This window comes from Pseudophryne corroboree, chromosome 1, assembly GCF_028390025.1.
Source record: "Pseudophryne corroboree isolate aPseCor3 chromosome 1, aPseCor3.hap2, whole genome shotgun sequence".
In the NCBI taxonomy this organism is placed as follows: Eukaryota; Metazoa; Chordata; class Amphibia; order Anura; family Myobatrachidae; genus Pseudophryne; species Pseudophryne corroboree.
The window spans coordinates 1,014,946,340-1,014,969,841 of NC_086444.1; the positions used below are offsets into that span (position 1 = coordinate 1,014,946,340).

Below are 23,502 nucleotides of genomic sequence, written 5' to 3' on the forward strand. Positions count from 1 at the left end.
AACTTGCACCTGCTGTTTGTGCAGATTTTTTAATGTGAGCAATTAGGCATTTGTGTACCCAATCACTTCACACAACTGCAACATTCCCATAATACACCTATAAGATGGTCCATCGCTGTGTATCCTCTCACCTCACTATCACCACCCAGTCACCCCCCAGGAAAACATAATAAATCTCTACGGGTGGTCTTCACTTTGCCGGCGGTCGGGCTCCCAGCGACCAGCATACCGGTGCCGGAATCCCGACCGCCGGCATACTGACAGTTTTTCTCCCTCTTGGGGGTCCCCGACCCCCCTGGAGGGAGAATAGATAGCGTGGTGGGCGTAAAGCACCACCGTGCCCACAGCGTGTTGAGCGCAGTGAGCCCGCAAGGGGCTCATTTGCGCTCGCCAAGCTGTCAGTATGCCGACGGTCGGGATTCCGGCGACGGTATGCTGGTCGCCGGCAGCCCGACCGCCGGCAACACATACTACACCCATCTCTACAAACATAAACGGGACTCATGTATGGTGAGATTTAGATGCATACACAGAAAAAACAAAATGACAACTGCTCCTGACATCGACATTAAGCTTGGTACCAGGGACGTGTAGTCAGGGAAGGCAGTGCCTGCCCTGTTATTAATGATTAAATAATACAAAGAAGATACTTATGACACATTTTCTGTGTCATAAGTATCTCCTTTATATTAATCCAATCATTATCACTGTGTAAATGGGGTTTGGAGGAACCGATCGTGGTGCCTCCCATTGTCAATGGGAAAGGGGCCGGAGTGGGGTGCGGGTGCAGGCAGGGCCAAGCCATGGACAGTAAAGCCCATTGAAAATACATTGGAAAGCGGCACCATTAGAAGTGCCGCTTTCTTACAGGGACGTGCTTTCAACCCATGAAAGCACGCCTCTGTAAGTGAGGCCACAGTGATTGGCCAGCGAATCTGTCAGTTCAGTAAGTTGACATAACTGTGGTACACTACAGAGTTACTACTGATGAACTAGGTATGACGAAGGCAAAGGTCGGAGAGGGTTATTCAGACCCTGCCGGTAATGCAGCTCGCAGCATAGTTTGCCGGTTTCGACAAACTGCGCATGCGCATCAATCGCATTGCGGCTGCATGGACTTAACACTGCGATCGCATCCCCGGTGGATGTGACCACAATCCGATTGACAGCGGCGGGCGTTTGCTGGGTGGGGCAAACAGGGGTGGGCTGGGACCATTTTTGGGGTGGCTGAGTGACGTCACACGCAGCCACTCCAAACAAACAAATGGCTGCCGACCGCCTGCCAGAGGTCAACCTTAGTTCCGATTAATTGCAGACGCATCGGGAGGCGGCCTCACACATGCTGAGTGGCCTTGCCCTGTGCTGGGCATGTGCAAAGATGACTCCCTGTATCTTGATGGCATGTGCAGGTGAGTCAGGGGGAGGGAAAGCAGTTCACAATATGAAACTACCCAGTATAGGGCAAGTACAGAGCATCAGAGTCACTGAAAGGGACTAGGATACAAGAGACTAGGAGCTTGCTAAGAGTAGTGGTTAACAAACAGAGGGTGAATTGGGGAGAAGCATAGGACAGGGAAGAGAGCGTAATGAAGATTTAGGAGGAGGGGGTTGGTAGGATCTGATGAAGAGGTTATGAAGGTGTACAGTATATATGAAGAAGTGACTATTTTAAGCTGTCAAGCTTGAGGAAAAGACCGACTTGGTAAAGGGAGTGAGTTCCAGAGGAGGGGACTGAGTTAGAGAAGTCTTGAAGATAGACATAAGAGAAGGTAACCAGGGTGGAGTTGCAGCTGCAATCAAAGGAAGAGTGGAGGGGATGGGAGAGAGCGTGGCCAAAAATTAGGTCAGAGATGTATGAGGTTGCAGATGCTTTGTGAGGGTCAGAAGGGGATCGGGAGCCAGTGAAGAAGTTGCAGTGGGGTGAGGCTGATAAGAAGCTTTTAGAATGGAGACTGACAGCATTGTTCATAATAGATTGAAATGTGGAAGTTGAAAAAAGGGGAGTCCAGATACGAGGAGGTTGCAATACACGAGGCAGGAGATGATGAGTGCATGGATAATGGTTTTAGTGGCATCTGGGATGAAAAGAGCCTGAACATAATGGCCCTTACTCATTGTATGCCCCTTCTGTAGAGGGCTATTATCTATTTTCCTCTTTCTATCCTCACTTACTACAAATACCTGCAGAAAACTTAGGGGCAAAATAGTTTAAATTATCAGCAGGCACAGTGACCACTACTGCTAAACAGGCTTGACGTCATAATAGCATATTGTCCAGCAACCTGAAGGCTGCAGCACTCTCCCAACAGTTCTTTCCTGAATGATTTGGCATTCGGGGGCAGAGCCAATATATCTCCAGTCTTTCTTAATTGCTGGATAGAATCCAGGTTGAAACAGCATCAGTCACCAATGTGCTCAGGGCACATGAAGTCTAAACATTCGCATTTCACCAATGTTTGCCCGGTATCCGGACTCCAGGTCGACAACAAAAAGGTCGACACACCTTAGGTCGACACCAATTGGTCGACGCACCTTAGGTCGACATGGACAAAAGGTCGACATGGACAAAAGGTCGACATGGACGAAAGGTCGACATGAGTTTTTCACAATTTTTTTCTTTTTTGGAACCTTTTCATACTTAACGATCCACGTGGACTACGATTGGAACGGTAATCTGTGCCGAGCGAAGCGGAGCGGAGCGAAGGCACCATGCCCGAAGCATCGAGCCATGCGAGGGGACGCGGTGCACTAATTGGGGTTCCCGGTCACTCTACGAAGAAAACGACACCCAAAAAAAATAAAAACTCATGTCAACCTTTTTCCATGTCGACCTTGTTCCTGTCGACCTTTTGTCCATGTCGACCTAAGGTGTGTCGACCAATTGGCGGCGACCTAAGGTGTGTCGACCTTTTTGTTGTCGACCTGGAGTCCCAGACCCGTTTGCCCAAGATCAAACAAAGGTGTTATTTACTATGTTTAAGTGTTTTAGTTAATCATGTATTCCAATGGTGTATGTGTCCGTGTTTGGCTGCAGTGTTTGCCAGCAGCCAAACACTCTCATACATGAAGCCTACACGGATCAGTGATCAGTGAGATCAGCATGCGGGGCAGTAAGGACCCGCTGGTACCTGTAGTCCTACTGTAAAATAAATATTTAAAAAAAGAACAAGCACACCTTGAAAGTACAACTTTAATAAACATCCTTGCACACTCATACTCACACATATAGAACTAAAATTCCTGTAGCTATTTGGTCCTTTCTCCAGTAGCATCCACAAAACTTGTAAAAAAATCCAAACTCACCTATTCCTAGTGTAGATCAGGTCCTCTTCATTCCAAGTAGGCATCCAAGAGGTTAAAAAAATAAAACAGAACACATGGACATGTGGAAGTATATGTGTGACCACATACACTTCCACTACTTGAATGAGCCTGACACGGGTAACCTCTGTCATTAAAAGACCCGCCAGTCAATCAGAGAGTGCCCCTGTAAAAGCTGCCTGGTGATTGGCTGTGAGCGGCTGTCAGTCAAACCCATCCCCATAGATTTCAATAGTGGGAAAGAATAATTCTTTAAATAGACGGCTGTTAACATGGCTTCCACCCAAAACTGTTTCTCACACAGGGCCTAATTCAGACCTGATCGCTAGCAAGTGATTTTTGCACTGCTTGGATCGATAGTCGCCGCCCACAGGGGGAGTGTATTTTAGCTGTGCAAGTGTGCGAACTCATGTGTGGTAGAAATTTGTTTGGACCGAGCGCTTGTGTGTGCAGGTGTATAGTGTTTAGAAGATTTATGTTAAGCAGAGAGCAAAAATTATATATATTAAAAAATAAAAATAAAAATAGAAATAAGAAATAATAATAATAACTGTTCCCTCTCACCCAAGTGTCCACAAGCTCCACAATCATTCCCAAAGGAGCTGTAAACATTGCACTTCCCCTCTCCCCCCCTTCTCCCTTCCCTTATTTTAATTTTTATTTTAATTTTTATTTTTTATTTTTATTATTATTATTATTTATTATTTCTATTTTTATTTTTATTTTTTAATATATATAATTTTTGCTCTCTGTTTAACATAAATCTTCTAAACACTATACACCTGCACACACAAGCGCTCGGTCCAAACAAATTTCTAAATATCAAACAACAACCTGAGCAGCTTCCTTTTCACAAGCGCAGCAAACTATATTCATTTACTTTCATGTGTGGTAGAGCTGTACAAACAGATCTTGTGCATTCTCTGAGCAGTCCAGGATGTAATCAGCTGCTGTGATCACATCAGCCTGCCCAGGACTGGAATTGATGTCAGGAACCCTCCCTGCAAACACATGGCCACGCCTGCGTTTTCCCAAACACTCCCAGAAAACGGTTAGTTGCCACCCACAAATGCCTTCTATCTGTCAATCTCCTTGCGAATGCCCGTGCGAATGGATCCTTCGCACAAACCCATCGCTGAACGATGATCCGCTTTATACCTGTGCGACGCGCCTGCGCATTGCGGTGCATACGCATGTGCAGTTTAGACCTAACAGAGTGAATACCCGCCCCATGCAAGTCTGCGCACGCATTGCGAATAGCTCTACGTACGCCAGTCAGCTGCAAATCCATTCGCAACTCACTCACCATCTAATTTTTTTTCCGGTCTGTGCGTAGCCCAAGACTTACTCCTGCAGTGCGATAGCAACAGGCTGTTCGGGGCCGGAGCTCACCCTCCCTGAAAACGCTTGGGAACGCCTGCGTTTTTCCTGACACTCCCAGAAAATGGCCAGTTACCACCCACAAATGTCCGCTTCCTGTCAATCAACTAGCAATCAAAAAAGACGCTGGATTCTTTCGCAGGTTTGATCTTGCGCGTGCTCATTATGATGCATACACATGCACAGTCGATTGATAATCACCCGCCTTACGAAATCGCACAACAGCGATAGGACTGAATTGGTCCCATAGTTATAACCTTCAAAATGATAAATTAAATATCACTCTTTAATTTAATAGTACTTTATATTCAGATGTTGCTAGTGGTCCCTCGGTAATCTTCCACATAAAGCCATTCATTCTCTCTGTTATTAAGCAGCTGATCCAATGTGACTCTGAGTTTTCATTTTGTTTTATATTATCTTAATAAGTTATCATTTGCAATCCCATGTTATGTGCTTCAGAAGCATAATTAATGTTTTTGCATTGTTACAGATAAAATGCTTTGCATTTTATAATTATTATATGTCTGGGAACTTAATTGCATTAGATTAGGTTTGAAGAATACAAAACATTGGGGGTAATTCCAAGTTGATCGCAGCAGGAATTTTGTTAGCAGTTGGGCAAAACCATGTGCACTGCAGGGGAGGCAGATATAACATGTGCAGAGAGAGTTAGATTTGGGTGGGTTATTTTGTTTCTGTGCAGGGTAAATACTGTCTGCTTTATTTTTACACTGCAATTTAGATAGCAGATTGAACACACCCCACCCAAATCTTATCTCTCTCTGCACATGTTATATCTGCCCCTCCTGCAGTGCACATGGTTTTGCCCAACTGCTAACAAATTTGCTGCTGCGATCAACTTGGAATTACCCCCATTACGCGCTCTCCTCATCTTCTAAATTAGAAAGTTCTGCGGTGAGGAATATTTTTAAAGCCACAATCACTTACAAGTCAAAACCAATTTGTAAATGATTGGCGCTTTAAAAATACGGGCATTCTCACACAATCTCCACCACCAGCGTGCCGCACCCTATTGCATTTACCCCACTATGTTAAATCTATGGGGGGAATTCAAGTGTTTGAAATGTCGGTTGGGTGTCTGTTTTTTCCTGTCTATTAGAAAAAACAGACACCCAACTGGCTTTTTAAACAATTGTGGCTTTTTAAACAACTGAATATCCCCCTATGTGTCTCATATGAACATGAACATTTGTGTGTTTATCTTTCTACAGAAAAAAGGCAGATAAATATTTATATATGTATTTATTAAATGATAAAGTGAACACTGAACTTTCATCCAATGAGAATCATCATCATCATCATCATCATCATCATCATCAGAATACAAGTACATTTACATAGAAAGTGCTTCTGCATTGAGGTTATTCAACACAATGGAGGATTCGACATAGAATAGGCAGTGCTGTTTGGGTTGCATAGATTATTGTACATTTGCATATGGATATTGCAGAGCAAGTGGATATGTCACCCACAATTTTGTAGTGACTGATTTTTGAATAATGTTATAATTGATATTATAATAAAATAATGAAGCTTACCCATATGCTCTACAATGCAGGCCCTGATTCGTTGATGTACACTAATGCCACCGCAGCTGAGAATTTGTGCGCAGCGACTGTGCGAAAATATGCAAATGTTGCAGCCACCAGAATATGTACCTCTGCACCCACTAGTGGTGTCTCTGAACCGCCATTTGCATACAAAGACGCAACCATCGGGTGTACAGCAGTCAAACAGTGACCTTCTGGCTAACCCTGGGGTCATACAGGAGTCATTGTAACTGTTTACAGTATCGCAGTCACAAGCTGTGACGCAGCTGAAATGGCTGCATAAGTCACCACTCCACCATTACCTTCCACAAACGGTCCCTTAGTGTCAAGCACTTTGTGAATGAATCCTCCCTGTGACCGCGGACCTAGGACCATCGCAACATATGCGCAGTGCGACTCTGATGCATGCACAGTGGCAATAATTGCTCCACACCATACTGTATATCGACACTGTGTACATCTCTAAATCAGGCCCTTAGTTAACGAAAATGTTATCTGTCTATATAAGAAATGCCATAAAATATACTGTAATGATACCACGAAGGATAGCGCGTACCAACCGGTGATTTCCATCAGATGTTTGTGTCCCAATTTTAATGTGTGCTATACCTCCATATAGCAATTACAGTAATTTACGGTAATTTCTTCTATTCTTCTTAAAAAGTATCAACAAACTCTTTTTTATGATTAACACACAGTTATTATTATTATTATGGGGAGTACTCAGTAGAATGGCAGGGTAATCTGATCATTTGTATAGCGAGCCCCTTTAAATTATTTACAGTTTTAATTTGTAACAACTAGTGCAAAGATCATACAGCGGTAAACCCATCTTAACCAGGGTACAGATCTATACAATCCATTAGCTGATCATCCGATATCAGGTGAACGGGCTGACAATTGTATAGGTGTGTATTAGACTTGCCTACTCTCCCGGAATGGCTGGGAGGCTCCGGAAAATCAGGTGGTGCTCCCGGCCCCCCTGAAGAGTGGGCAAGTCTCCCGGCCAGCTGCCGCCTGCCTGCAAACCCCCACAGATGACATGCTCCCACACCGCCACTACTCAGCATCACCACCCCCCGTGGCCACACCCCCAGTATGCTCCACCACACCTTCTGCCATGCTGAGCTGGCTGCCAAAATATCGGCAAATATGGTGTGTATGCAGGTCTGTTGTAGGAGCATTAGCTGATAAACGGCTTATGACACTCCTGCAACGCAAGGATCGGGCCAACCTCCCCATCCCATAGACGGCCGTATACACTGAGCTCCTTCTAGCAAAGTGAATACAGTATGTACGGGCCTGTGAGGAGGCTGATAGCAGGTCAAGCTGGGGACACACGGCTCTGCTGATGGGGAGGGTAACCTGATCAGCAGAGTCATCGTAAAAGTGTGTACCCATCTTTATTGAGGACATTTGAAGTGTTAAAACCATTTAGCTGTGGAAGATGATGGGACTTGTCCTCTGGAAATGCATTAACACTGCTTCAGACGCAGCAATCTGGAATGCTACAGCTATTGAATGTTTCCAAATAAAAATTCAGGAGCTGTAACTTTTTGAACGTATTGTATTACTTGTATATACCCACATAACATAACACCACACACACACATAAAGTTCATTACAGTTAAAATATTCTATACAAGTATAAGTGCAAAATGTTACTTTGTGAGGCATTGAGCTAACTATCAGTGACATATTTTGCTAAAGGTAAAGTGATTTTACAGCACTGACCTACTGTACACATTTACAGAAACATTAAAAGTTCCTAATACTTTCCCGATATTGTAAGAAATTTTTCAGCACAGTTGGTAACTGCAGGTGTGGAATAAGATGTAATCTAGATTGTCCAATGCAACTTCGAATATGGAGTCGGCACAGCTGACATAGCGTACATGGATTAGCTAAAAGAAAACAAATATGAGAGTATTAGTTATGTAATATGAGTCATTTTCAGGTCATCATTGGTAAAATATAGTGACCAGAAGTATTGTTTATTGAAAATTAATGTAATAAAAATATTGAATGTTAACCATAGGCATTAATAAGTTGCATTAGAATGATTTAGCATCCCAACAGGACAGCACATACTGTATATGTCCACAGCCTGGCTGGTGAGAGAAGTATCAGGTATTATTTGCAAAGTTAGCATACACTTTTCACATACATTTGATGATTCATGGCAAAACCCAGTCATTTACTCTGGATAAGATGGAACACCAATTGTTAAATACAAGGGTGGTTCAATAAGTAAGGTAACAACCCGCTGCTCCCCCTGTACCCAGTCAACTATAAGGCCTGTGACGGAGGTTTGGAGGACTGCTGGCGCTGGCTCTTACCACCTGCTGGGCCTCTCTAAGTGCTGTCACTGTCCACTGAAGTTCCGGCCCACCGGCCACGCTAAGCCCAGCCCCCCAGCCACCTGAAGATGTGTCACCAAAGGAGGAGCTCCCTGGTCACATGAAACTCCACCCCAGCTGTGATTAGCTCCACCCCCTCATCGACCACCCAAATATGTGTAGGGATGGCCATCGACCATAGATGACTCAAAATGGATGGAAAGGTATAACCAAATACTTTTTTTTTCTAATGTGGTGGCGGGACATGGCTCATAGCCCCGCCCCCACTAATCCCCACCCCTGGTTTTTCATTGGTCTGCGGATCAGCCAGCAGCTTTCAGTGGTGGCCATCGAGTGGTGCAAACCATTGATGGTTTACCATAGATGGTTTGTGTACCATCGATGGTTACTTATCACCCCACCGATGGCCATCCCTAAATATGTGTCACCAGAGGAAGAGGCCCCTGGTCACACAAAACTCTGCCCCTGGCCACACTAAGCTCCGCTCCTCCATGGAGGTGGCCTGCTTTCTTGTGAAGCGTCCTGTCCTACGCCACAGTGTCCTGTCCTCCCACAGTGCATCCTGCAGTTAACCGGGTTGGGTGAGTCAGTGTCCCTGCTGAGTGGTGTTGATTATACTGTATGCTCACTCCCATTCTTTCCCTCTCTTTCCTGCTCACTCCCCCTCTCTCCTCTCTCTCCCTACTGCTCACTCCCCCCTCCCTCTCTCCTGCTCACTCCTACTGTCTCTCTCTCCCCCTCTCCTGCTCACTCCCTCTCCCCCTCTCCTGCTCACCCCCCTCCCCTCTCTCTCCTGCTCCCTCCCCCTCTCTCCTGCTCTCTCCGCTTCCCTTTCTCTTCTGCTCACTCCCTCTCTCTCTCCCCCTCCCTCTCTCCTGCTCACCCCCCTCTCTCTCTTCCGCTCACTCCCCCTCCCTCCCTCTCCTGCTCATTCCCCCTCAATCTCTCCTCTCTCTCTCTCTCTCTCTCCTGCTCACTCCCCCTCCCTCTCTCTTCTGCTATCTCGCCCTCCCTCTTTCTCCTGCTCATTCCCCCTCAATCTCTCTCTCCTGCTCACTTCCCCTCCTGCTCACTCCACCTCCCTCTCTCCTGCTCACTCTCCCTCTCTCTCTCATTGTAGTGCCAAGACAAGAGGGGGGGGGGGGGGGGGGGGGGGGGAGGGGAGGGGGGCTGGGCTGGGCCCTTCCAAGATTTTGCTATGGGGCTCACACAGTTCTAGTTATGCCCCTGCGTAATGTCATGGAAGCAGATTTGGCTTCGGTGTACTGCCTGTGGTGGACACACTTGGCCGCAGGATAGTTGCTTATCTTAAAAGTCTGTCCTACCACTATCATGTTTGGGTTTGGTGCACTACCTTTGTAAACAGCAGGACACTGGACAGACCTTCAAGATGAGCAGCGACCTAAGATGGCTTCCTTTGCATAAGGGAATACAGGGGAAGCAATTTGTTAATGTGTGCTACACAAAAGCCTACATTGTTTGTAAATATAAACACATACAATTCTCAGACACTCCCTTTTCATAACACAATTTATATTCACATTGGCCTGCAAAGAAATGTACAGCTGAAATTGCAGATTTTATGCAGATTTTACAAACATGGGGCTTAATTCAGACCTGATTGCACCTCTGCGAATTTGCAGAGGTCTGAGATCGAATAGTCGCTGCCCAGACAGAGTAAAAATCCGCCCCGTGCAAGTCTGCGTACGCCATGCAAAAAAGTTTTGCAAATGCCGCCCAGCTGCAAATCCGTTCGTAACTCACCATCGAATGATTTTTCCAGTCTGTGCTGCCTGTGTGTAGCCCAGGACTTACTCCTACAGTGCGAAAGAAACAGGCTGATCAAGCCGGAGCTGACGTCCCCCCTGAAAACGCTTGGCCATGCCTTCGTTTTTCCTGACACTCCCAGAAAACGGTCAGTTACCACCCACAAACGTCCATTACCTGTCAATCAGCCTGCAATCGCCTAGCGATCAAAAAAGACGCAGGATTCTTGTGCCTGTGGCCTCGCAAGTGCACAATACAATCCGTACGCATGCGCAGTCATTCGTTAATCGTCCGCTGTACGATTTCGCACAACAGCAATAAGGTCTGAATTAGGCCCATGATACAAAATGTAAAAATAATAGGACTGCTGGTCAACCTATTTTCTCATACGTCCTAGAGGATGCTGGGGACGACATCAAGACCATGGGGTATAGACGGGATCCGCAGGAGACATGGGCACTCCAAAGACTTTTCATTGGGTGTGAACTGGCTTCTCCCACTATGCCCCTCCTCCAGACCCCAGTTTCAGAAATGTGCCCAGGTCGACTGGATGCACTCTGAGGAGCTCTACTGAGTTTCTCTGAAAAGACTTATGTTAGGTTTTTTATTTTCAGGGAGATCTGCTGGCATCAGACTCCCTGCTTTATGGGACTGAGGGGGAAGAAGCAGAACCAACTTCCTCAGAGTTTCATGGCTCTGTTTCTGGCTGACAGGACACCATTAGCTCCTGAAGGGAACTGAACGCTAGCCGTGTCTAGATGCTCACTTCCACAGCACGCCGTCACCCCCCTCACAGAGCCAGAAGTCAGAAGACAGGTGAGTATGAGAAGAATGATCTTCAATCAAATAAGTGACGGCTGAGGTGCGGCGCGGCTGGCGGGAGAGCAGCGCGCCATTGCTGCCCACACACAGGCACTGCAGGGTGCAGGGCGCGCGTTGGGGCGCCCTGGGCAGCAAGAAAAATACCTCAAACTGGCTAACCTCAAACTGGCTAAAAGGGGGCATAAGATGCTGCTGCACAGCCCTACCCCCGCCAGTATAAATATTGTCATGGATACTGAGGGGCGGAGCTTCTTCCTCAGGCAGCCAGCACACTACTCAGCACCATTTTCTCTCTCCCCTCAGGCTGCAGAGAACACGCTGGTCCTCTCCTTCACTTCTGTCAAGTACAGGGTGCTATAAAGGGGGGGGGGGGCACAAAGCGATTATGGTGCATTTGATAGTGTATACAGGTTGAGTATCCCATATCCGAATATTCCGAAATATGGAATATTCCGAAATACGGACTTTTTTGAGTGAGAGTGAGATAGTGAAACCTTTGTTTTTTGATGACTCAATGTACACAAACTTTGTTTAATACACAAAGTTAGTAAAAATATTGTATTAAATGACCTTCAGGCTGTGTGTATAAGGTGTATTAGAAACATAAATGAATTGTGTGAATGTAGACACACTTTGTTTAATGTACAAAGTTATAAAAAATATTGGCTAAAATGACCTTCAGGCTGTGTGTATAAGGTGTATATGAAACACAAATTCATTCTGTGCTTAGATTTAGGTCCCATCACCATGATATCTCATTATGGTATGCAATTATTCCAAAATACGGAAAAATCCGACATCCAAAATACCTCTGGTCCCAAGCATTTTGGATAAGGGATACTCAACCTGTATTACTATTTAAAAGCGTTTTTGGGCTGTGGACATACTGTGTTCACAGGCAATACTGGCGCTGGGTTTGTGAACTGGCTGCTCCTATCCTGTGTCCCTCTGACAGATTTTACTGTGGGTCTGTCCCCAAAATAAGTCCCAGTGTGTCTGTGAGTGTGGTGTACACATGTGAGGCATGTCTGAGGCAGGGAGTTCCTCCCCGGAGGAAGCCATTTTAGGGACACAGAGTTGTAATGTGGTGGCGCTACTGGCACACCAAGAGCCTGCATGGGTGAAAGAGCTACGTGACAGTATGCATCTGATTAACCGTAGATTAGATAAGTCTGAATCTAAGGCTGCATGCTGGAGAAAATCTGTGGAAGATGTGATTTTTCAGGATGCTGTTATTCCTTATGCGGGCAGCCCCTCTGGGTTACATAAGAGACCATTTGCAAATGTTGTAAACACTGATACCGACACGGATTCTGATTCTTGTGTCGACAATAGTGAATCCAGAGAGATAGATCATAAATTGGCAAAAAGTATACAATATATGATTGTGGCTATAAGGGACGTGTTGGAGGTTACAGAAAGCACTCCTGTACCTCAGGAGAAAGCTTATTATGTAAGGAAAAGAAATCCAAAGTCACGTTCCCTCCTTCACACAAACTAAATGCTCTGTTTGAAGGGATGTGGGTGAATCCTGATAAAAAAATTGTATTCCCCAAAGAATTCACATAGCTTATCCTTTCGCGGTTGAAGACAGGAAAAAATGTGAGTCACCCCCTGTGTTAAACAGTGCACTTTCCAGGTTGACAAAGAAGGTAATTCTCCCTGCTCCTGGCACGACTTCTCTTCAAGAGCCGGCAGACCGCAAAATGGAAACGACATTGAAATCCATTTATGTTACCAATGGTACACTGCTCAGGCCCACTATTGCCTGCGCATGGGTGAGTCGCGCTATTGAAAAATGGTCAGAAAGCGTGTCATCAGAAATTGACACGATTGATAAAGATGAGATACTCCTTAAGTTAGGGAATATCAAGGATGCTGCCGCCTACATGCTGGAAGCAATGAAGGATATTGGACTCTTGAGTTCACAAGCCGCTATCATGGCAGTATCGGCTAGGCGGGCGTTATGGATTCGCCAGTGGAACGCGGATGCAGATTTCAAAAGAAACATGGAGGCTCTCCCATATAAAGGTGAGGCCTTATTTGGCGATGGTCTGGATCAACATTTTTGCCCTCTGCACCTGCACCGGCAAAAAAGACCTATCACCCGCAAATGCAGTCCATTCGGCCCAATAAATACAAAAAGGCGAGAGGTTCCCCCTTCTTTGCAGGTAGGGGAAGGGGAAGGGTAAAGAAGCCCACACCGGCTCCAGGTTCCCAAGAGCAGAAGTCTACCCCTAATTCTGCCAAATCCCCAGCATGACGCTGGAACTCCCTTGCGGGAGGCCGCTCGGGTGGGGGCACGTCTCAAACTCTTCAGCCAGGATTGGATTCTGTCTGGCCTGGATCCCTGGGTGTTGCAAATAGTATCCCAGGGATACAAACTAGAATTTCAAGACGTTCCCCATGCCGATTTTTCAAATCGACCTTACCAGCTTCTCCGCCAGAGAGAGAAGCAGTAACAGCGGCAATCCAAAAATTATGTCAAGACCAGGTTATAGTCCTGGTACTGTTGTCACAACAAGGGTGGGGTTTTTATTCAAGCCTCTTTGTTGTTCCGAAGCCGGACGGCTCGGTCAGACCGATCCTAAATCTAAAAGATCTGAATTTCTTCCTGACAAGGTTCAAGTTCAAGATGGAATCACTTCGGCCAGTGATTGCCAGTCTGGAGGAGGGGGACAACTTAGTTCGGTGGACATAAAGGATGCTTACCTGCATGTTCCCATTTATCCTCCTCACCAGGCTTATCTGAGATTCATGATTCAGGATTGCCATTACCAATTCCAGACGTTACCTTTCAGTCTCTCCACGGGGCCGAGGGTATTCACCAAGGTGATGGCGGAGATGATGGTCCTCCTTCGTCAGAAAGGAGTTAATATAATCCTTTATCTGGATGACCTCCTGATAAAGGCGAGATCCAGGGAGCAGTTATTACAAAACATATCCCTCTCCCTGTCAATACTCCAACAACACGGGTGGATCATAAATTACCCAAAGTCACAGTTGGAACCGACGACAAGAATGTCTTTCCTCGGGATGATTCTGGACACAGAAGTTCAGAGAGTATTTCTTCCGCTGGAAAAGGCTCTGGAAATCAAGAAAATGGTAAAACAGATATTGAAACCATCAAGTGTGCTGATCCATCAGTGCATTCGGTTGTTGGGGAAGATGGTGGAGGCCTACGAGGCCATACAGTTTGTCAGGTTCCATGCCAGAGTATTCCAGTGGGACCTGTTGGACAAGTGGTCGGGGTCACACCTACACATGCACAGAAAGATAATCCTGTCATCAAAAACCAGGATTTCGCTCCTGTGGTGGTTGCACAGCTCTCACCTGTAGAGGGACGCAGGTTCGGGATTCAGGACTGGGTCCTAGTAACCACGGATGCAAGTCTTCGAGGCTGGGGAGCAGTCTCTCAGGGAGAAAACTTCCAGGGACGTTGGTCACAACAGGAAGCCTGCCTTCACATAAACGTGCTGGAGCTAAGAGCCATTTACAACGGCCTTCAACAAGCGGTACATCTTCTTCAAGACCGTCCCGTGCAGATCCAGGCGGACAATGTAACAGCAGTCGCATACATAAACAGGCAGGGCGGAACGAAAAGCAGAGCGGCAATGGCAGAGGCGACAAAAATCCTCCGCTGGGCAGAAGAACATCTACAATATTCGGCAATATTCATTCCGGGAGTAGACAACCGGGAAGCAGACTTCCTCAGCAGACACGATCTCCATCCAGGAGAGTGGGGCCTCCACCAAGAAGTCTTCGCAGAGGTGACAAGTCTTTGGGGAGTTCCTCAAATAGACATGATGGCATCTCGTCTCAACAAGAAGCTTCAGAGATACTGTTCCAAGTCGAGAGACCCTCAAGCAGTAGCAGTGGATGCACTGGTGACCCAGTGGGTGTTTCCGTCAGTGTATGTTTTCCCTCCACTTCCGCTGATCCCAAAAGTACTCAGGATCATAAGACAGACAAGGGTTCAAGCAATCTTCATTGCCCCAGACTGGCCAAGAAGGGCTTGGTACCCAGATCTTCAGCAGTAACTCATAGGAGATCCTCGGCCTCTTCCTCCTCGGGAGGACCTGCTGCAGCAGGGGCCGTGTGTGTATCAAGACTTACCGCGGCTACGTTTGACGGCATGGCTGTTGAGCGCCGTATCCTAGCCAGGAAGGGTATTCCTAAGGAGGTCATCCCCACCCTTATTCAGGCCAGAAAGGGAGTAACGTCAAAACATTACCACCATATTTGAAGAAAATATGTGTCTTGGTGTGAATCCAAGAAAGCTCCTATGGAAGAGTTTTCTCCATTTTTTGCAGGATGGTGTGGAGACGGGCCTACGATTGGGATTAATCAAGGTCCAGATTTCGGCCTTGTCAGTGTTCTTCCAAAAACAATTGGCCTCTCTTCCAGAGGTTCAGACCTTCGTGAAAGGGGTTCTGCACATCCAGCCTCCATTCGTGCCTCCAGTGGCACCATGGGACCTTAACGTGGCATTGCAGTTCCTTCAATCGCATTGGTTTGAGCCTCTACAAAAGATAGAGTTGAAGTTTCTCACTTGGAAAGTGGCGATGCTTTTGGCATTGGCATCCGCAAGGCGGGTGTCGGAATTGGGGGCCTTGTCTCACAAGAGCCCTTAACTGATTTTACATGAAGATAGGGCAGAGTTGCGAACTCGCCAACATTTTCTTCCAAAGGTGGTTTCTGCTTTTCACATAAACCAACCTATTGTGGTGCCAGTAGTTACTGACACATTCACTGTTCAAAGTCTCTAGATGTGGTTAGAGCTTTGAAAATCTATGTTGCTAGAACAGCTCGTATACGGAAAACAGAGGCTCTGTTTGTCCTGTATGATCACAACAAGATTGGCTGTCCTGCTTCCAAGCAGACTATTGCACGTTGGATTAGAAATACGATTCAGCAAGCTCATACTACGGCTGGATTGCCGTTACCGACGTCGGTAAAGGCCCACTCCACTAGGAAGGTGGGCTCATCCTGGGCGGCTGCCCGGGGGGTCTCGGCATTACAACTTTGCCGAGCAGCTACTTGGTCAGGTTCAAACACATTTGCTAAGTTCTACAAGTTTGACACCTTGGCCGATGAGGACCTAAAGTTTGGTCAATCGGTGCTGCAGGGTCATCCGCACTCTCCCGCCCGTACTGGAGCTTTGGTATAGACCCCATGGTCTTGATATCGTCTCCAGCATCCTCTAGGACGTATGAGAAAATAGGATTTTGATAACCTACCGGTAAATCCTTTTCTCCTAGTCCATAGAGGATGCTGGGCGCCCGTCCCAGTGCGTACTTTACCTGCAGTTTAGTTATTACCGTTACACAAGTTGTGTTATCTTGGTTTCAGCATGTTGCTGCAATTAGTTCATGCCTTTTGGCGTGTGTCATGTTGAATGCGATGTGTGCGGCATGGTTAAGGGTGTGAGTTGGTAGATATCTCACCACTAGTTAAGTAATTCATTTCCTCGAAATGTCAGTCTCCCTGGGCACAGTTCCTACAACTGAGGTCTGGAGGAGGGGCATAGAGGGAGGAGCCAGTTCACACCCAATTAAAAATCTTTGGAGTGCCCATGTCTCCTGTGGATCCCGTCTATACCCCATGGTCTTGATGTCGTCCCCAGCATCCTCTACGGACTAGGAGAAAAGGATTTACCGGTAGGTTATCAAAATCCTATTATTACAACTGGATTTTAATTAAGATATTTTCAATAAAAAAAATCATGGTTCAGACTGAGTTTTCATATGCATCTACATCTAATATAAAATATACTGTACATTATAGGAAACTTTATTTTTCTACTTCATGATTATGTGTATAAATAAAAATAAGAATTTACTTACCGATAATTCTATTTCTCGTAGTCCGTAGTGGATGCTGGGGACTCCGTAAGGACCATGGAGGGAATAGCGGCTCCGCAGGAGACAGGGCACAAAAGTAAAAGCTTTAGGATCAGGTGGTGAGCACTGGCTCCTCCCCCTATGACCCTCCTCCAAGCCTCAGTTAGGATACTGTGCCCGGACGAGCGTACACAATAAGGAAGGATTTTGAATCCCGGGTAAGACTCATACCAGCCACACCAATCACACTGTACAACCTGTGATCTGAACCCAGTTAACAGCATGATAACAGCGGAGCCTCTGAAAAGATGGCTCACAACAATATAATAACCCGATTTTTGTTTAACAATAACTATGTACGAGTATTGCAGACAATCCGCACTTGGGATGGGCGCCCAGCATCCACTACGGACTACGAGAAATAGAATTATCGGTAAGTAAATTCTTATTTTCTCTGACGTCCTAAGTGGATGCTGGGGACTCCGTAAGGACCATGGGGATTATACCAAAGCTCCCAAACGGGCGGGAGAGTGCGGATGACTCTGCAGCACCGAATGAGAGAACTCCAGGTCCTCCTCAGCCAGGGTATCAAATTTGTAGAATTTTGCAAACGTGTTTGCCCCTGACCAAGTAGCAGCTCGGCCAAGTTGTAAAGCCGAGACCCCTCGGGCAGCCGCCCAAGATGAGCCCACCTTCCTTGTGGAATGGGCATTTACATATTTTGGCTGTGGCAGGCCTACCACAGAATGTGCAAGCTGAATTGTACTACACATCCAACTAGCAATCGTCTGCTTAGAAGCAAGAGCACCCCGTTTGTTGGGTGCATACAGGATAACAGCAAGTCAGTTTTCCTGACTCCAGCCGTCCTGGAAACATATATTTTCAGGGCCCTGACAACATCTAGCAACTTGGAGTCCTCCAAGTCCCTAGTATCCGCAGGTACCACAATAAGCTGGTTCAGGTGAAACGCTGACACCACCTTAGGGAGAAACTGGGGACGAGTCCTCAATTCCGCCCTGTCCGAATGGAAAATCAGATAAGGGCTTTTACAGGATAAAGCCGCCAATTTTGACACTCGCCTGGCCGAGGCCAGGGCCAACAGCATGGTCACTTTCCATGTGAGATATTTCAAATCCACAGATTTGAGCGGTTTAAACCAATGTGATTTGAGGAATCCCAGAACTACGTTGAGATCCCACAGTGCCACTGGAGGCACAAAAGGGGGTTGTATATGCAGTACTCCCTTGACAAACTTCTGGACTTCAGGAACTGAAGCCAATTCTTTCTGGAAGAAAATCGACAGGGCCGAAATTTGAACCTTAATGGACCCCAATTTGAGGCACATAGACACTCCTGTTTGCAGGAAATGTAGGAATCGACCGAGTTGAAATTCCTCCGTGGGGGCCTTCCTGGCCTCACACCATGCAACATATTTTCGCCAAATGCGGTGATAATGTTGTGTGGTCACCTCCTTCCTGGCTCTGACCAGGGTAGGGATGACCTCTTCCGGAATGCCTTTTTCCCTTAGGATCCGGCGTTCAACCGCCATGCCGTCAAACGCAGCCGCGGTAAGTCTTGGAACAGACATGATCCTTGCTGAAGCAAGTCCCTTCTTAGTATCTCTTGAAGTTCCGGGTACCAAGTCCTTCTTGGCCAATCCGGAGCCACGAGTATAGTTCTTACTCCCCTCCTTCTTATAATTCTCAGTACCTTGGGTATGAGAGGCAGAGGAGGGAACACATACACCGACTGGTACACCCACGGTGTTACCAGAGCATTCCAGCTATTGCCTGAGGGTCTCTTGACCTGGCGCAATACCTGTCCAGTTTTTTGTTCAGACGGGACGCCATCATGTCCACCTTTGGTCTTTCCCAACGGTTCACAATCATGTGGAAGACTTCCAGATGAAGTCTCCACTCTCCCGGGTGGAGGTCGTGCCTGCTGAGGAAGTCTGCTTCCCAGTTGTCCACTCCCGGAATGAACACCGCTAACAGTGTTATCACATGATTTTTTGCCCAGCGAAGAATCCTTGCTGCCATTGCCCTCCTGCTTCTTGTGCCGCCCTGTCTGTTTACGTGGGCGACTGCCGTGATGTTGTCCGACTGGATCAGCACCGGTTGACTTTGAAGCAGAGGTCTTCCTAGGCTCAGAGCATTGTAAATTGCCCTTAGCTCCAGTATATTTATGTGGAGAGAAGTCTCCAGACTTGACCACACTCCTTGGAAATTTCTTCCCTGTGTGACTGCTCCCCAGCCTCTCAGGCTGGCATCCGTGGTCACCAGGACCCAGTCCTGAATGCCGAATCTGCTGCCCTCTAGTAGATGAGCACTCTGCAGCCACCACAGAAGAGACACCCTTGTCCTTGGAGACAGGATTATCCGCTGATGCATCTGAAGATGCGATCCGGACCATTCGTCCAGCAGATCCCACTGAAAAATTCTTTCGTGAAATCTGCCGAATGGAATCGCTTCGTAAGAAGCCACCATTTTTCCCAGGACTCTTGTGCATTGATGCACTGACACTTGGCCTGGTTCTAGGAGGTTCCTAACTAGCTCGGATAACTCCCAGGCTTTCTCCTCCGGGAGAAACACCTTTTTCTGGACTGTGTCCAGAATCATCCCTAGTAACAGCAGACGTGTCGTCGGAATCAGCTGCGATTTTGGAATATTTAGAATCCACCCGTGCTGTCGTAGAACTACTTGAGATAGTGCTACTCCGACCTCCAACTGTTCTCTGGACCTTGCCCTTATCAGGAGATCGTCCAAGTAAGGGATAATTAAGACGCCTTTTCTTTGAAGAAGAATCATCATTTCGGCCATTACCTTGGTAAAGACCCGGGGTGCCGTGGACAATCCAAACGGCAGCGTCTGAAACTGATAGTGACAGTTCTGTACCACGAACCTGAGGTACCCTTGGTGAGAAGGGCAATTTGGGACATGGAGGTAAGCATCCTTGATGTCCAGGGACACCATATAGTCCCCTTCTTCCTGGTTCGCTATCACTGCTCTGAGTGACTCCATCTTGAATTTGAACCTTTGTATGTAAGTGTTCAAAGATTTCAGATTTAGAATAGATCTCACCGAGCCGTCTGGCTTCAGTACCACAAATAGTGTGGAATAATACCCCTTTCCTTGTTGTAGGAGGGGTACTTTGATTATCACCTGCTGGGAATACAGCTTGTGAATTGTTTCCAATAATGCCTCCCTGTCGGAGGGAGACGTTGGTAAAGCAGATTTCAGGAACCTGCGAGGGGGAGACGTCTCGAATTTCCAATCTGTACCCCTGGGATACTACTTGTAGGATCCAGGGGTCCACTTGCGAGTGAGCCCACTGCGCGCTGAAACTCTTGAGATGACCCCCCCCACCGCACCTGAGTCCGCTTGTACGGCCCCAGCGTCATGCTGAGGACTTGGCAGAAGCGGTGGAAGGCTTCTGTTCCTGGGAAGGGGCTGCCTGCTGCAGTCTTCTTCCGTTCCTCTACCCCTGGGCAGATATGACTGGCCTTTTGCCCGCTTGCCCTTATGGGGACGAAAGGACTGAGGCTGAAAAGACGGTGTCTTTTTCTGCTGAGATGTGACTTGGGGTAAAAAGGTGGATTTTCCAGCTGTTGCCGTGGCCACCAGGTCCGATGGACCGACCCCAAATAACTCCTCCCCTTAATACGGCAATACTTCCATGTGCCGTTTGGAATCTGCATCACCTGACCACTGTCGTGTCCATAAACATCTTCTGGCAGACATGGACATCGCACTTACTCTTGATGCCAGAGTGCAAATATCCCTCTGTGCATCTCGTATATATAGAAATGCATCCTTTAAATGCTCTATAGTCAATAAAATACTGTCCCTGTCAAGGGTATCAATATTTTCAGTCAGGGAATCCGACCAAGCCACCCCAGCGCTGCACATCCAGGCTGAGGCGATCGCTGGTCGCAGTATAACACCAGTATGTGTGTATATACTTTTTAGGATATTTTCCAGCCTCCTATTAGCTGGCTCCTTGAGGGCGGCCGTATCTGGAGACGGTAACGCCACTTGTTTTGATAAGCGTGTGAGCGTCTTTAATTTTCTATCGGGGGAAACCCACGCATCATCACACACTTCATTTAATTTATCTGATTCAGGAAAAACTACAGGCAGTTTTTTCACACCCCACATAATACCCTTTTTTGTGGTACTTGTAGTATCAGAAATATGTAACACCTCCTTCATTGCCCTTAACATGTGTGGCCCTAATGGAAAATACGTTTGTTTCTTCACCGTCGACACTGGAGTCAGTGTCCGTGTCTGTGTCTGTGTCGACCGACTGAGGTAATGGGCGTTTTAAAGCCCCTGACGGTGTTTGAGACGCCTGGACAGGTACTAATTGGTTTGCCGGCCGTCTCATGTCGTCAACCGACCTTGCAGCTTGTTGACATTATCACGTAATTCCCTAAATAAGCCATCCATTCCGGTGTCGACTCCCTAGAGAGTGACATCACCATTACAGGCAATTGCTCCGCCTCCTCACCAACATCGTCCTCATACATGTCGACACACACGTACCGACACACAGCACACACACAGGGAATGCTCTGATAGAGGACAGGACCCCACTAGCCCTTTGGGGAGACAGAGGGAGAGTTTGCCAGCACACACCAAAACGCTATAATTTTACAGGGACAACCTTATATAAGTGTTTTCCCTTATAGCATCTTAATATGTAATAATATCGCCACAAAAATGCCCCCCCTCTCTGTTTTAACCCTGTTTCTGTAGTGCAGTGCAGGGGAGAGCCTGGGAGCCTTCCCACCAGCAGTTCTGTGAGGGAAAATGGCGCTGTGTGCTGAGGAGAATAGGCCCCGCCCCCTTTTCGGCGGGCTTCTTCTCCCGTTTTTCTGACAACCTGGCAGGGGTTAAATACATCCATATAGCCCCAGGGGCTATATGTGATGTATTTTTAGTCAGCATAGGTACTTTCATTGCTGCCCAGGGCGCCCCCCCAAGCGCCCTGCACCCTCAGTGACCGTTGGTGTGAAGCGTGCTGAGAGCAATGGCGCACAGCTGCAGTGCTGTGCGCTACCTTAAGAAGACTGGGAAGTCTTCAGCCGCCGATTTCTGGACCTCTTCTCTCTTCAGCATCTGCAAGGGGGTCGGCGGCGCGGCTCCGGTGACCCATCCAGGCTGTACCTGTGATCGTCCCTCTGGAGCTAGTGTCCAGTAGCCTAAGAAGCCAATCCATCCTGCACGCAGGTGAGTTCACTTCTTCTCCCCTAAGTCCCTCGATGCAGTGAGCCTGTTGCCAGCAGGACTCACTGAAAATAAAAAACCTAACAAAACTTTTACTCTAAGCAGCTCTTTAGGAGAGCCACCTAGATTGCACCCTTCTCGGCCGGGCACAAAAACCTAACTGAGGCTTGGAGGAGGGTCATAGGGGGAGGAGCCAGTGCACACCACCTGATCCTAAAGCTTTTACTTTTGTGCCCTGTCTCCTGCGGAGCCGCTATTCCCTCCATGGTCCTTACGGAGTCCCCAGCATCCACTTAGGACGTCAGAGAAACTATGTTTTTATATATAAAAGAATAACTACTAAATCCCATATGAAAGACTTACCTTCATACAACAGAAGGAGTCTCTCCACCGGGCTTCTTGCAGCAGCAACATCAACTGGACGTTTGAAATCTATATTTCTGGCATTTATATCAGCACCAAAGTCTAACAATAGACTTACAATGTCTGTACTGGGCTGCTGAGCGGCAACATGTAATGGAGTATCCAAATGTCTTCCCTGCTGTACATTAGCACCTACAAGACACCCACAGTGTACATTACATAGATTAGTTACAATTAGTTTACATAATAGACAAGCTTATAGACTAAAACCCATTTACAGCCTAAGAACTAGACTGACTTTCTCTAGTTCTGCGAATGTTATACAGTATATGTGTGTACAGTATGTATAAACAGGTCTAGTCTCCCATATCCAAAATGCTTGCGACCATGGGCCTAATTCAGACCTGATCGCTGCTGTGCGTTTTCACACAGCAGCCGATCAGGTCTGAACTGCGCATGCGCCGGTGCCACAGTGCGCCGGCGCATGCCAGACAGCCAACGGCCATCTCAGCCCTGCGATCGCCTCTGCCTGATTGACAGGCAGAGGTGGTCGCTGGGTGGAGGGGGCGGGCCGGTGGCATTTGGACACCGTTTTAGGGGCGCGGGCCGGACAACGCAGGCGTGCTCGGACCGTGCAGGGGGCGGGACATGGTGGCTGCGTGACGTCATACCCAGCCGCTGCGACCCAAACAGTGACGAGTAGCTCCCTGCCAGCGCGCAGGAGCTGCACTGGTAGGGAGCTACTTGTTAAGTACAAAAGCATTGCCGCTGTGCCAGAGCCAGACATGCAGGGCGGACTAGCCCTGTGCTGGACGTCCCCCCGCATGTCTGAGTAACTGACCGT

The 23,502-nt window shown here is 47.3% G+C and overlaps 1 protein-coding gene across 4 annotated transcripts in view; it reads right to left on the reverse strand.

The window, feature by feature from the left end:
• Positions 1–5,952: 5,952 nt before the first annotated feature.
• ASB5 (ankyrin repeat and SOCS box containing 5) overlaps positions 5,953–23,502 on the reverse strand; it is a 164,331-nt gene continuing 146,781 nt past the window's right edge. For all 4 annotated transcript variants that reach the window (XM_063920659.1, XM_063920662.1, XM_063920661.1 and 1 more), the window contains 2 exons: positions 22,659–22,850; positions 5,953–8,179 (listed from right to left, as the gene is read on the reverse strand). In XM_063920659.1, coding sequence (XP_063776729.1) covers positions 8,034–8,179; positions 22,659–22,850 — 338 coding nt within the window. In that variant the 3' untranslated portion in view covers positions 5,953–8,033. The remainder of the gene's footprint in view (positions 8,180–22,658; positions 22,851–23,502) is intronic.